We start from the raw sequence: 15,436 nt of genomic DNA, 5'->3' as shown, positions 1-15,436 counted from the left end.
AACCAGTGCTAAAGGATTGTGTAGTTGTAGGAGTCAGTAATGCTCAGGTAGAAGGCGTCCCTTATGACAAAGAAGCCCTTCCCAATGATTGGTACATTCAGTATAAATATTTCGCATCAACAGACACTCCAAGAAGCAAAACAAGAAGAATGTCTGTAAGTGATGGTCATGTTCGAATATTACCTGATAGGTCATCAATATCGAGACCAATCTTTATGCTGCAAAAGCATGTTTTACCAGTCATACCAGAGTCAGAGCAACCATCGACTAGCGGTCACAAATCTTTTTCACGAAATGTATATAGCCATCCGTCCAACGAAACCACTGTATCTATTCCGTCAGACCAGTTGTATATCCCTGAAGAAAAGCCATTTCTTGCTATTAATAAGATGTTTATAACATATGTATCTAGTTTCTCCCCTATAGAATAATTTCAATATGCAAACCATAGGTATGTCAAAGGTAGAAAATGGCCACCAAAAACCAAGTTTTGTACTTCTTCTTCTCAATCAAAATAGCCACCCACTAGAGCTGATTGTGCACCACTTCTAGAGCGTAATTCCCAAAATCCTAATGATCTTGATTAGATCTATCAAATAGGAAACTACTTGACTACATGGTGTGCACATGCCGAAGATGTCCTTGATGACATGGGTCGGCAATCAGATTTGATAAATGCTAATCTTAGGCTCCTTATGAAGAACAACAGTCTGAGAATGCTGCCAAGGAAAAAAGAGAAAGAAGAAAGCAGAAGAAAAAAGAAAAAGAAATTCCAAAATTCACCATAGACATGTGTACTCCAAATTATTGGGATAAAGAGGAAGAGGAAGAAGATACAAAAGAAGCATTTACTGCAACTAGTGCAGAAGAGTCAACTTCCAAACTTTCTAGGAGGTTGACCAGTATTAAAAAGGAGGCATATAAAGTTGATAAACAATTTTCTTCAAAGAAAGAGATTATGACTCTCGATCAGGCAACCTCTAAATTTCTTCTTTTATATTACCTTCCATAAACAATCAAAATAAAGCTCATGTCTTGAAGGACGTCCCAAAATACCTGCGGATTGAAGAAGATTTATATGATGCAAATTCAAGCGGGTATATTCTTGATTTAGATATTCTTCCAATCCCGAAGAATCAATCAGGATATGGATTGGTGCTCTGTATCAAATAGAGGTCACCACAAAGTTAGATAATCCTTATATCATGGTCCTTGCAGAAAAAAGAATGGCCAACATTGTATATGATTGGTGGATAGGACCCTCAAATGAAGAAACAAGAGCAGTGACGGAAGCAGGACTAGACACTCTAGAACTCTTATTGAAAACTCAATTTGTTCCCGAGCCAATAGATGAGAAAAAAAACTCCTTACAGATTTAAGCCATATGGAATTAAATGATTTAAAATATCTTGATCAATTTAGTAAAGATTTCATGGAAAAAGTCTTTAAGGCAAATCTTTCCAATGACATTACTCAAAAAATTGCATTTCTGTCCAAGCTTCCCGGTAATTTAGGAGATCTTATCATGAAATATCTTGATGTCCAGAAAAAACAGATCGATCAAATCTATTGGGTTGATCTTCTTTTTAGGTGTACTGAAAAGGTTAAATATTTGTGCTCGCAAAAGAAAGCACATGATATTAGACCAAGTTCAGAGGTCTGCAAAACAATGCTACCCTGGACACCCTTCAAAAGGAAGAAGAAAACAAAAAATTATCGAAAATTCAAACCCAAAAGAGTCTCTAACCCCAGGAAGCCTTTCCAAAAATTTAAATTTCTGAAAAAGAGAAAGAATCCCAGAAACAACAACTGTTGTTTCATTTATAAGCAAGAAGGCCACTTTGCATGCAAATGTCCTAATAATTCCTCTTTGAAATTAAAATCTTGTGTTGAGATCGAGGAATTTCAAGATGATTGGTCTTTAGTTGCTTCAGAAGATGAATTTTCTGATGTATATATTTTAACAGAAGCTTCAGACCATGAAGATATTAGTCATCTCACTGTACAAAAGATGAATATTTGTAATTGTTGTTCAGATAGTGATGTTTCTGAAGAATTTCACTATATTGATCAGACAGATGCAAGTGAAACAGAAGAAACAGAAGAAATGAAAGAAACTACAGATGCTTTCGAAGATGAGTTTGATGTTACATCAATTTTTGAAGATTGCAGCAAACAGGTAAGTAGCCAATCCCAAAACTACCTGAACTCAATTCTTTTTGTCCTTATAAAAGGAATACTGCTACCTCTACCAGTTTCACAATCCCAGAATGTAATAGAGCAGAAGAGAATTCTCTCTTAATTTTTTTTTATCAAAATCAATTGTCTCATTTATATTCCAGTCCAAGTTCAAGTCCGCAATGAATGGATAAATGTAGATGCATTCATCGACACTGGAGGTTCTAATAATTTGGCCCAACCCTCTTTGTTTAAATCCCTTTGGAAGCCACTCCAAAACATTCTTAGTGTCTAACACAGTTGGAGGATCTGTTCAGTTAACACATTATGTGGATAACATTCCTTTGAAAGTTGGGGGGAGTATTGTTAAAATTTCTGTTATTCAGCATTTTGATCCATCTGCAAGTTTAATGCTTGGCCTGCCTTTTATCAACTCTATGCTCCTAGTTACTATTAGCGAAGATAAGCCAATAATCAATTTAAAAAAGAAGGCTATTGCTATGCCTAGATTATTGATATCAAATTTTGAGGCAAGAGATGACAATAGCCAAAATAAAGTTGGCGCACACAAACCTCCTAAGGACTCCAATAATTGGCAAGAAGTTTTACAATTATATGAGAAAACAATGGAGTTAGAGAACAAACAAAAGGCTTGCATTGACCCAAAATGGTCCGCTGAGTAGATTGCTATGCATAATAGATTGTTGGAAAGCTATTCAAATAATTCTCAGCTGTTCTGGACAGTAGAAAGTCCAAAACAAGAAATAGTGACCCTACACAACAATGGATTCAAAGGGATATAATTCCATGCACCCCTGCAAATGAACAAAAATTCAAGAGACAAATAAGTGAACTGCTCAGTATGAATCTTATTGAACCAAGTATGCCTCATTACTCTTGTTTAGCGTTTCTCGTCAGAAACCATTCAGAAATAGTCAGAGGTAAGCCCAGAATGGTAATTAATTATAAACCTCTGAATGCCATAACTCAGGGTTTTCATTACCCTTTACCAAGACCAGAAACCATCATGCAGAAAATTCAAAATAGCAAAGTATTCAGTAAGTTTGATGTGAAATATTGATACTACCAAATACATATCCAAGAAGAGGATAGGCACAAAACTACCTTCACATGTCTTGTAGGTTTTTATCAATGGAAGGTAGTTCCATTTGGCCTCAAAAATGCCCCTACATTCTTCCAAAGAAGAATGGATTTTATTTTTGGGAAATATTTATTGTAACGTATATCAATGATATTCTTGTATATAGTCCAGATTTTGAAACACATTTCAAGCATTTAGAGACTTTTCTGACTGAAGTTCAAAATCATGGCATAGTCCTTTCTGAGAAGAAAATGGTTTTATTTCAAGACAGTATAGATTTTTTGGGGATCAATTTCGTTAGTGGGAAGATTCAAATGCAGCCCCACATTCTCACTAAATTGTCTCAGTTTCTAGATGAATTAAAAGACACTAAAACAATTTAGAGATTTTTAGGTGTCTTGAATTATGTGCACATATATATTCCTAGACTGAGAGAAAACAACCCCGATCAGAAAACATCTCCGAGAAGGATGGTCAGTAGAAGCCATTGTAGCAGTTAAAGGGCTCAAATCAGAATGTCAGCAACTTCCAAAGCTACAGCCACCAAGTGATGACCTTCCGATTTTACAAACAGATGCTTCTGATAGTTTTTGGGCATCAGTTCTTTTTGAGAAAAGGGAGAATAAAGAAGGAAAGGAAGAAGAAACATTGTGTGCATATGCATCAGATGAATTCTCTCCTAGTCAAAAGAATTATTTTGTTGCGGAAAAAGAAACTTTAGCAATATTCAATGGGATACAGAAATTTGGACTATATCTGGCACCATTTTAGGCCCCTATACTACTAGTGTAACCCCTTATTGTTATTAGTACAACCCTCCTTATTATCTTGTTGCACCCATGTAGTCCCCATATTGTTACTATTATGCCCCATAGAAGCCCACTATTGTTATTATTGTGCCCTTACATTATTATTGTTATGTTGGTTCTTATTATATTATGACCCCTTAGACTCCTATATATAGAAAGGAGGTCTTCTCATTTGTATCATCAAAGAATCATTCATTTGTGTAATGTAAAGGAGGTTGCCCCCTCGAAGAGGCTAAATTCTAAGGCGTTGATCACTATCTTCTATCTTTTTGTGAGCTGGTTTCATAACATTTGGTATCAGAGCTTTGTATTCTAGGGTTTTTCTGCTCCAAATAGGTCATGATGGCATTTTCACTATTTCTTTTTTCTGTGACATTTCAGAAGCGAAAAAAAATCCATTTGAGATGAAATCGCACTGAACCTCGGGTCCAAATTTCAGAGCTTTTCGCGCTATCTTTGTGGAGATATGATCTGAGGAAGTTTGTATTTTTGCAAACTCCTGAATTACATTCCAAACAGGTGACCTAGGGAAAATATTCATATCTTTTGTTTTGAGCATCAGATTGAAATTTCGTAAAAAGTTTCAGAAAGAGGACAGACTGTAGTTTCCTGAATAAATTTTTCAGAACCTAAGGTCGAAACAGTGACACGTGGCACTTCCTACAAGTTCGCTCTTCTGAAAAGATCTATAATGAGGTCGGCGTGGGAGATTTGGCATAACTCTTCCTTGGAGAATCCAATTTGGATCAGACTGGTGGCATTGGAAAGAGGAAACAGAGGGATACCATAGATCACAATTTCAGAACTGGAAGAATCAAAATTACAGAGTTATAGTCGTTTCAAGATTGAGCTCTTAAAATCAAGAAGAGGCGATATGAGGAAGTTTGATGGCAATGATCCGGTAAATTGGATACTTCATATGGAGTAATATTTTGATCCACATGATGTACCACTATTAGAAAAGGTAGGTATTGCATCTTCATATTTAGAACCGGATCAATTTTTATGGTATAAAGGGCTTTGTTCACGTAAACAACTTGTTACGTGGTCAATTTTCACGGAGGAAATGATAGAACATTATGACGATACAAAGAGCAACACCTTATTTGGAGCAAAATACACAACTAAGCATGCTGTAAGGCTTAAAGCAAATCAGTATAAGCAAATTAGTGCAATAATGTTTAGCATAGGATTCTATGGCTCGAGAATCAAGATTTGTTTTGCGTAAGATTCTTGTTAGGATATTCTGACACATAGGAAATAGTTAAGTACAACTTGGTCTAGTGTAGAGTTAGGTAAAGTGTGTTTCTTTACCGTTGTACATTTTGTAACTTACAATCCGACGGTCACGATATGTAGTGATCCGACTGTTCATTCTCTCCTCAGTATTACCGACACTTGATCCGTGGCTTGACACCCGATTGGTCCATGAATTCTATTTAAAGCGCATGGAGGGTCATTTGTAGGGTAATTTGTGCATGAGGGAAGCTTATGTAAATTTTCATTCTTTGATTGATAAATTGCCTGAAGTGGCCACATTGGCTCAGGCCGTGGACTGTTTCCCTCTTTGAGGGTTTTAACCACGTCAAAAATACTGGTGTATTGATCTATGATCTGGTTGTGAGCGGTGTCCTTTTGGTGTTCTTTCTGAGGAACTTACCCTGTAAATTCCTACATGGTATCAGAGCTATTTGACGGTCGCGTCCGTTGGTGATCCAAATTTGAAGCCGGTAGAATTGCATCCGACTGACGTTTCCTAGATCTGCTATTTCTGACTGCTTTCGGGCCGAGAGGACTGCTCTGTTGTGTTCGGAGCATCTGTTCCAGTGAGGAACCCCTTTCGTTTCACGCGAAAAGGTTTCCGGTAGCCCTAGCTGCGTCATTTTTAAGATCTGGAGGTATATAGTGTTTATTTGCATTTTACTGTTATTTTCTCTCTGCTTATTTCGGTTTCGGTTTATTTAGCTTTTTTTAACCGGATCTATACCTTTCATTTATGCGTATGCTCTTTGCCCTGCGACTCTGTGCGATCTGGGTAAATCAGAAATAGAAAGGAAGGATTTTTCTCATGCGTATGCTCTTTTCCCTGCACCTTAGCGTGATCTCGGAAAATTAGAAACATTGAGAAAAATATTTAGTTTTTCGGCTAAAGCTAACTTTGAGCCGCAAGGTTCAATTTTTGAAAATATTTAGTTTTTTGGGTAAAGCTAACTTCGAGCCATAAGGTTCGTTTTCTTTGCATGTCCGTGTTGGATTTTGAGTTTTTTGTTTTGTAGGGAAAAGGAGTTTTCTCAAAGCAAGCACGCAACCCAAGGCCCCCCCCCCTCTCTCTCTCTCTCTCTCTCTAGTTTTTTGTATAGATCAATTGGTTCAAAGCTATTTTAAGAGAGTAGAGGTCTTGGGTTCAAGTCTCCATTTTGTGGGGGCGGACTTTTTCATTTCCGCACATTCCCGCACTTCGTCGGCAACTTCAACAACGTTTTTTCAAAAAGCCATAACTTCTTCATCCGGAAGCCTTTTTCAGAGCCGTTTTTTTTAAACCAGCCTAATTTTTCGAGATCTATCCATTGGAACACTTACTTTTAGCATCTTTAGCATCAGTTTTTGTTGAAATGGAAAGTCAATACCAAGTTACCCTTGACAGCACCAACTACTTCCAATGGTTGTCCTACATGGAGGATTTACTTAGAAGTAAAGGTCTCTACCGAATAGCCACAGGCAAAGAAAAGAAATCGAAAGATGAAGACAAGGCTGCTAAATGGGAAAATAAACAAGATCAAGCACGTGGTTGGATAGGGATGTCTATTTCTCCAGATCTTAGATTCCATATTGCAGAACTTGAAACTCCTCATGAAGCAATGGAACAAATCAATAAAGTGTTTGGGATTAAAATTGAAATTAGAGCCCATCAACTTGAAAATGAGTTGCTTACATTGGACCCTAATAATTTTTCTTGCATTGAAGATTTCTTGTCTAAGTTCAAGACCCTTAGATATCTTTTGGAAGGTGTTAAGGTTAAGAAAGAAGATAGTAACCTTATTTATTCCATCCTTACTAAGTTGGGACCAGCCTACTCTATATTTGTTTCCACCTTTCATTCTATAAGAGAAGCCTTCATTTCTCAAGGAAAAGACTACAATCCCCCTTCCTTTGACTCTTTTTGTGATTCTTTAATAAGAGAACAAGAAAAACTATTACACCTTGGTCTTATTAATCTTGGAAACTCTTCCAAGAAAGCGTTAGCCGCCTAGCAGCAACCAAATTCAAAGAATCCTAAAAAGTCATATCCTAAAAAGAATGTCCTAAACCAAACAAGGGTCCTAAGCAATTTCAGCCCCAAAATGAAAAATCATTTCAACAAAACGATAAGACAAATAAAAACAAAGGGAAGAAGACTGTTAGACATTGCAATTTTTGTAATCGAGATGGCCACTTAGAATCAAAATGCTTTAAAAAGATGGAAGCCTTGGAAGCAGCATGAAGAAGAATAACATCCATTTGGGGCAATCTTCAACTTCAACTTCATCTTCAGGAATGGCACTTTCTGCATGTGGTTGTCAAGCATCTCGGTCTGGCTATGCATTAAATGTATCTTCTTCTTCTCATTCTCATGAGTGGCTCATTGATTCTAGAGCTTCTTATCACATGGCCAAAAACAAAGCCATGTTTTCTTCTTTAAATGATTGTAACACCAAAAATATATATGTTGGTGATGATAGATCTCTTAATGTTGTAGGGACTGGAACTGTTCATCTAGACAATGGTCAGTTTAATGATGTATTATGTGTTCCAACCTTATTCGGCAACCTTCTATCTGTATATCAGATAACTTATTCAGGTGAAGGTAAAATCGTTGAATTTTCACCTCATGATGTTGTAATCAAGGACTTAAAAGATCCTAAATAGATTTTGGCTACTCGCATTGCTGATGATTCTACAAGGTTGTATAAGTTTCACAACTTTGGGTCATCAAATCTTCCCTCAGTATTTGTTGCTCATAACGATGAAGCGAGCAAACTTTGGCATGAGCGATTTGGTCACTTAAACTATCGCTCCCTTCAGCATCTATGTAAAGAAAATATGGTGACAGGTCTTCCTATGGTATCTTGCAGAGATGGTGTTTGTTCCGGATGTGTACTCGGAAAACATCATCGGGGCAGTTTTGAAAAACGTGCCTCTTGGCACACCTCAGCCCCTTTATAGCTTATGCATAGTGATTTATGCGGTCCACTTCCAGTTGTGTCATTCTTTGGTTGCAAGTATTTCTTAACTTTCATTGATGATTTCTCCAGACGCACTTGGGTATACTTCTTAAAACTCAAGAGTGAAGTATTTAACATTTTTTTGGCCTCCAAGGCCTTTGTTGAAAGACAATCTGGACATCAAATTCTTAAGTTAAGATCTGATAATGGCGGAGAATATGTTAAAAACACATTCATTAACTATTGCACTGAGAATGGAATTCAAATGCAACATACTATTCCATATACTCCACAACAAAATGGTGTAGCTGAAAGGAAGAATCGCACCTTAAAGGAAATGGCTAATTGTATGCTACAATCTAAAGGACTTGGTCTTAGTTTTTGGGCAGAAGCAATTAACTGTGCAAATTACATAATAAATCGCACTTCTACTAAGGCTTTAAAGAATATCACTCCAGAAGAAGCATGGAGCTCAATCAAACCAGATGTAAGTCACTTTCGTGTTTTTGGAAGTGAAGCGTGGGCCCATATTCCAGATGAAAAGCATAAAGCTTTAGAACCTAAGAGTGAAAAATGTACTTTTGTTGGATATTCTGAAGATGTCAAAGGCTATAGACTTATTCCATTTAAGTCCAAAAATGTTATCATTAGAAGAGATGTAAAATTTGATGAAAATATATCGGCCTGCGAGCCTAGTCCGGCGGATGTGCCACCTCTCCCTATCTCTTCTACCTTTGAAAACATTTCTTCTTCAGATGATGAAAGTCAGGATGACAATCCTCCCCCACCATCTCAGGATCCTCCTTCAGCTCCTGAGCTTCCAAAATGGGTTCGTGCTACTCGAGATGCAGCAGGTGATCTTGCCGGTGATCCTACAGATCAGCGACGCACACGTTCTCAGTTCGAGAGAGCCTCTTCTTTACTGGCTCAAGCTCCAGTAAATTATGATCCTGACACCTTTGCAGAAGCTTCAGGCCATCTAGATTGGGAAGCAACTATGAATGAAGAATATCATTCATTATTGGCAAATGATACATGGGATCTTGTTCCTTTACCAAAGGGACGAAAACTTGTTAGATGCAAATGGGTTTACAGAACCAAGTATGGACCAGATGGGAAAGTTGATAAACATAAAGCTCGTCTTGTTGCTAAGGGCTTTTCACAGGTTGAAGGTATTGACTACACTGAAACCTTCTCCCCTGTTGCCAAAATGAACTCTATCCGCCTTTTTCTTTCCCTTGCTGCCTCTTTCAAATGGGAAGTCCATCAGATGGATGTTAAATCTGCCTTCTTGCATGGGGACTTGCATGAAGAAATCTATATGGAACAACCCATTGGCTTCATACAAACAGACTCCAGCCTTGTTTGTCGACTTAAGAAATCCCTTTATGGTCTCAAGCAAGCTCCTCGGGCTTGGTATGCCAAAATGGATAGCTTTCTTTTAGAATCTGGCTTTTCTAGGTGTCATTCTGACAATACTGTCTACACCAAGAAAATGGGCAACTCTCTTATCATCCTTGTTCTTTATGTTGATGATCTTATCCTTACTGGTAGTGATCCCAACCTTATAAACCATGTGAAGTCTAGCCTCAAAAGGAAATTTGAAATGACAGACTTAGGACACCTACACTATTTTCTCGGTCTTCAAGTCTTACAATCGAAGGAGGGTATTTCCCTTTCCCAGTCCAAGTATGCTTGTGATATTCTACGTCATTTTCACATGGAAGAATGTAAGCCAGCCCCTTCTCCCTTTCAGTCTGGAGTCAAACTCTCAGTCACTTGTACTTCTCCTGAAGTTGATGCTACCTTAAACCGTCAACTTGTAGGAAAACTTTTGTATCTAACCCATACTCGTCCTGACCTTTCCTTTGTTGTTGGCCTTGTTGCTCGGTTCATGCAAAACCCCCGTGAAAGTCATTGGAAAGCAGCTAAAAGAATACTTCGTTATGTTCGAGGTACAGTTCAGTTTGGGATTCATTACAGTGCCAAAGCATCTCCTCTATTGGTTGGTTTCACTGATTCCGATTGGGCTGGTGACCCTGATGATCGGAAGTCTACTGCTGGTTATGTGTTCACTCTTGGTTCAGGACCTATTACATGGGCTTGCAAGAAACAGGGTGCCATTTCTCTTTCATCAGCAGAAGCAGAGTATCGTGGTGCCGTAGAAGCTAGTAAGGAAGCCTTGTGGCTTCGTCAGATCCTATTAGAGTTTGGCTTTGAGCAGCAGCATCCGACTACACTTTGGTGTGATAATCAAAGTGCCATTCAGCTATGCAAAGATCCAGTCCAACATCAGCGCAACAAACACATTGAACTGCACATGCACTTCATCAGAAAACTCATTCACGACCATGTTCTTGAAGTGCAATATTGTTCAACAGATGATCAAGTTGCAGACATCTTCACAAAGGCTCTCACAGAGGCGAAGTTCACTAAACTTCGATTTATGGTTGGAGTTCAGGAAGTTGTCACTAAGGGGGGATAGGCTCTAGTGCGTCCTTCCTTCTCCTATTGTGTCATATTTGTAAATCCTTCAATCCTATCCCAAGTTGTTCTTAAGGGGGGATGTTAGGATATTCCGACACATAGGAAATAGTTAAGTACAACTTGATCTAGTGTAGAGTTAGGTATAGAGTTAGGTAAAGTGTGTTTCTTTACCGTTGTACATTTTGTAACTTACAATCCGACGGTCACGATATGTAGTGATCCGACGGTTCATTCTCTCCTCGATATTACCGACACTTGATCCGTGGCTTGACACCCGATTGGTCCATGAATTCTATTTAAAGCGCATGGAGGGTCATTTGTAGGGTAATCCGTGCATGAGAGAAGCTTATGTAAATTTTCATTCTTTGATTAATAAATTGCCTGAAGTGGCCACGTTGGCTCAGGCCGTGGACTGTTTCTCTCTTTGAGGGTTTTAACCACGTCAAAAACACTGGTGTATTGATCTATGATCTAGTTGTGAGCGGTGTCCTTTTGGTGTTCTTTCTGAGGAACTTACCCTGTAAATTCCTACAATTCTTTGGTTTGAAGAATTCGGATTTGTTTAGGGCAAGATTCTCTGGGTCCAAAATTGGGAATTTTTTAATAATGAGCTGTTAAGCTCAAAGATGTTAATGCACAAAAGATGGCAAATCACTGCAGTCGCTTTTAACATCAGTTTTTAGGTCAAAAGAGTGGAATTATTTAATAAAGATCAATAAGCTTAATTATAGGTTACAGTCAGCTAGATTTTCTTAATCGGCTAGTTCAAGAGCGTTGTCCCTTATGAATTTAAAATAATCGGAAAAAATAGCAGAGAGTTCAGAACTTTGTGACAGTTTAGTGCTTTTGTTTTCTGGGTTTACTTTCAGTTCACTCGTAAATTTCGATGATCTCCATTTGTATAGACTAATCATATTTAATATTATTGTAGGTTAAGTACACCAAGTATTCATGCGAAATTCTTAATCTACTGGTAATAAAATAATACAACTTTTTAAAATACTTTAAAGTATTACACAAAAGTTTTATTGCGAGATTCACAATTACCTTCCATACAAATTTTGGATATAGCGAACTCACCTCTGACAATTTTGATTCAACTGTAAACATCGCATAAAATTTTATTGCGAGCAATTTATTGAAAACCTCTAATAATTTTTATTAGAAACAAATTTTAGGATTTCGCCCCGAATATTGGGTTATAGATTGTTTACTTACCCAAACAAAGATTACCCAAACAAAGATTGCGGTGAATGACTATGAGAAATGCGTAGATAATAAGCAGGACTAAGAACAGCCACCGCCCTCCCTCGGCTGCTTCCAGAACTCCTCTCCGCATCAACCAGAACCAACTACGAAAACTCTCTCAATATTCTCACAAAAACCCAGAAAATTGTTTTTTCGTGTCTATCCTCCGTCGTGGCGATCATTATTTTTTCGTGTCTATCCTCCGTCGTGGCGATCATTGATGTGATTGATTGGCGTCCTTTGGAAATCAAGCCACGACGGTCTTTTAATTCAAACGCACGGCGGCCTACGGTAGTTCTTCCTCTTCAGTTTTCCGATTCAAACGCACGGCGGCACACGGTAGCACTTCCTTTTCAGTTTCCCGGATGCTCCGATGCATAAGATATGATATTTTCAGCAGGTCAGTTCATGTTCCATGGCTACATGTCCGTAGATATGCTTTGCACATTCTCCCCGTATTTAATCTCATCCGTCCAAATGTCAGCTCTTCCACCCTTGGTTGAAATAGGGGAAGCATCAAATATAAGCTACAGTCTACAATCAATCGAGTTTCAACCTACCTCACCGATTCTCCATCTTAGCTTATGTGAATTAACCGTCTAATCGGCAGACTGTCTTTCTGTTAAATTTGGTAGTTGTTCAGTTCCAAACTCATTATCATTTTCATTTGCATTATCTCTTGAAGCTCATGGTTGGTCATTGCTTACCAGATAATCATTTGCATTAATAACGACCCACCCATCATCGTCATTTTAATTAGAAACTCATTGCTGGTCATCCGTTACCAGATAATCATTTGGATTAATGAGAAGCTGATGGTTGGCCATCGCTTACCCGATAATCTAACTCCAGTTCTTCTAATCTTCTCTCTGATATCAATGAACAAGCCATTGGAATCAATATGTTCGCATCCAAAGCCTCCTCTGGGAACCCTCGCAGAACTGTTAGGAGATCGAGAAAATGCAATTTTAACATATGATTCTGAAAGAACTTGAGCAGGGCCAAGCCCAATCCAAAAACGGTCTTCATACCCTCGAAGAGAAAAACGTCCCAAATACGAACAGCTAATCGAAATGGCAAGTCTGCGGAGAAAGCGGTCATGAACCAACTGCTTGAATACATCACTGGCGTGATCATCTGTCGCTCGAAATGCTTAGCTAGTTTGGGCAGCTGCTCCTTCACAAGCATTTCGAACTGAAAGAAATATTGGTGAAGTAGAGGCAGGTCTTTTAAATATAAACCTCGAATTTGCATACATTTGAACAGTGCAACCATAACCCAAAAAGCTTCCTCCTCATTCATGTGAAGCAGAAGCATTCCCGCTATGAAACTCATCCCCTGCGTATATCCCACGTCTTTGTCGTAAACCGAATACGCCTTCAAAACATTGTGGAGAGACGTCTGCCCGGGCCCGTCTGTCGTTCTAAATAATTGGTGTGATGTCAAAGTGCGATGAATGTCTTTAACGATATGTTTCTCTGAGTCTGACTCATTGCGGAGGAGTTGTGAGTAAATTCCTGGGTTTACCAGCAAAAGATCGCGGCCGCCTGAAATCAATTGCCAAACGTCACCCCTCATGGATTTGGTAATGCCATACCTGATGCGCCTTTTAATTTCATGGGCGTTATTTTGCAAGCAGAGCTTCCAATCCAGAGCAATGGTTGAACACCTTATGCTACGTAGTTCTTGCTTCCTTTCATTACCGGCATTGTCGGCTGACGTCTTTGTAGAGTAATGTGCAATAAGATTAACATTATCATCGTCAAATTTGTCACTGGCCTGTTTTTCGTCCATTCCATTCATTTTTTTTAAGACAATTTTACGAAACGGGAGGAAGTTTGGTCCACTAATCGATCTGTGTGGATGTTATATCGAACAGAGACGAAACTGCTATACCCTTTACTAGAAAGGTTAGCAGATGATTAAATAAACGTATAAACCAATATTTCATACAAATAGATTGACGCCGACGCAAATTGTGTTGTTGTTTAAGCTTATAATTTGGCAGCATTTGAATATTTTCGGTTAAGGGTGTGCATCTTGTTTGTTTAAAATGTGTTTTAATACATGAATTACAAATTTTGAATCAAACTGACTTATTAAAAAACGTGTTTAAGATAAAAACTACTTAATAATTAAATACACATTAAATTATCGTGTGACCTAGCCAGAAAGTAAAAGTTGGCTTTGTAAAATGAACGTCCCCAAATGATGACTTGAGTGTAGGGTCAGGTTATTAGATGGCTCTCAAAATTAATCTTGATTGCAAGTTTTCTCAAACTTATACTATATTGAATGAGTGAGTGATAAATGTTATGTTTCCTAAAATTTAGGTTAGGTGTATATTCATTATATTTTATCTATATGACATACTAAAAAACTCTATTTTATCTATATTTTATTTGTATTTATCTATAAAAAACTCACACAGAAATCAATATCACTTTTCACATTTTTGGAGCAAACAAATTACAATGATTCAATAACCCATGATAACTTCTTGGTAGAAATAGGACTAACATAAATTTAGTACATAAAACTATTACAATGTACAATGAAGCAATCAACAAATTTCCAGAAACAAAAACCTTCTAACATTTGGAATAACATTTTTGCAAAGGACATGCCTGCTGTATGGAATGTAAATATAGATGCATAATTTGTGCTAAATGCATGTGTTGCGCCATCATATTGTAGTTCATATATGACCAAAATTGACAAGTCTATGACAAATGCATTTAGAAGAATACGCAAAGAGCATGAGAAAAATGAAATTGATGTTATGAAAATGATTTGTAAACTCAGAAAAACATTACTTAATCTCCAACAAATGTCAACTCAACAAGCAGTGCATATAGCACTTTCATTTCCATTGAGTTGTAGTTCAAGAGAATGTATATTCATAAACACATCTCCAGTTGATGAACACACATTTATGCTTAAACCACCTATTCTCTTAAAACAGGAACTTGATGGTTCAGAGGATGTGATGTGCCACTCCATTATTGACTACTACATCGGATGCCTAAGTTCCATTAGCAAAATCTTCCTTGCAAAATTTGTATCAAATTAAAAGAAAGATGGCACACACATATCAAAAAGGAAAAAACCAAATGTTATACGATTTGTCAAATATAACAAATAAAATGATGTTGAAAACTTGTATAGAGAGAAATTATTGTTGTATGTACCATTTGAAAAATGTGAAAACACATTGAAACAAGACTTGCCTACATGGCAAGCTGCATATACATTACATGAAAAAAAAATATTCAAACCATTGAAGCTAAATTTACATATAACATCAATCAAACATGGGGTGATTTAGAGATTGCTACAGGTGAGCAAATTAGTTCTATGAATACTTATCAAATAAGTATGTGAAACCAAGAAAACAGTTCCCATTGTGA

The 15,436-nt window shown here is 37.6% G+C and overlaps 1 protein-coding gene across 1 annotated transcript; it reads right to left on the bottom strand.

The window, feature by feature from the left end:
* Positions 1 to 12,827: 12,827 nt before the first annotated feature.
* On the bottom strand, positions 12,828 to 13,829 carry LOC149196550 (uncharacterized). Its single transcript, XM_089408329.1, has one exon. The coding sequence runs from the start codon at positions 13,827 to 13,829 to the stop codon at positions 12,828 to 12,830; it is 1,002 nt and encodes a 333-aa protein (XP_089264455.1).
* Between the last annotated feature and the right edge of the window lie 1,607 nt (positions 13,830 to 15,436).

Source organism: Pinus tabuliformis, chromosome 2_2, assembly GCF_031772625.1.
Source record: "Pinus tabuliformis cultivar Carrire ecotype Pingquan chromosome 2_2, CPIR1, whole genome shotgun sequence".
NCBI lineage: Eukaryota > Viridiplantae > Streptophyta > Pinopsida > Pinales > Pinaceae > Pinus > Pinus tabuliformis.
The sequence above is the reverse complement of the archived record's forward strand: the minus strand, read 5'-3'. Positions and strand labels throughout refer to the sequence as shown.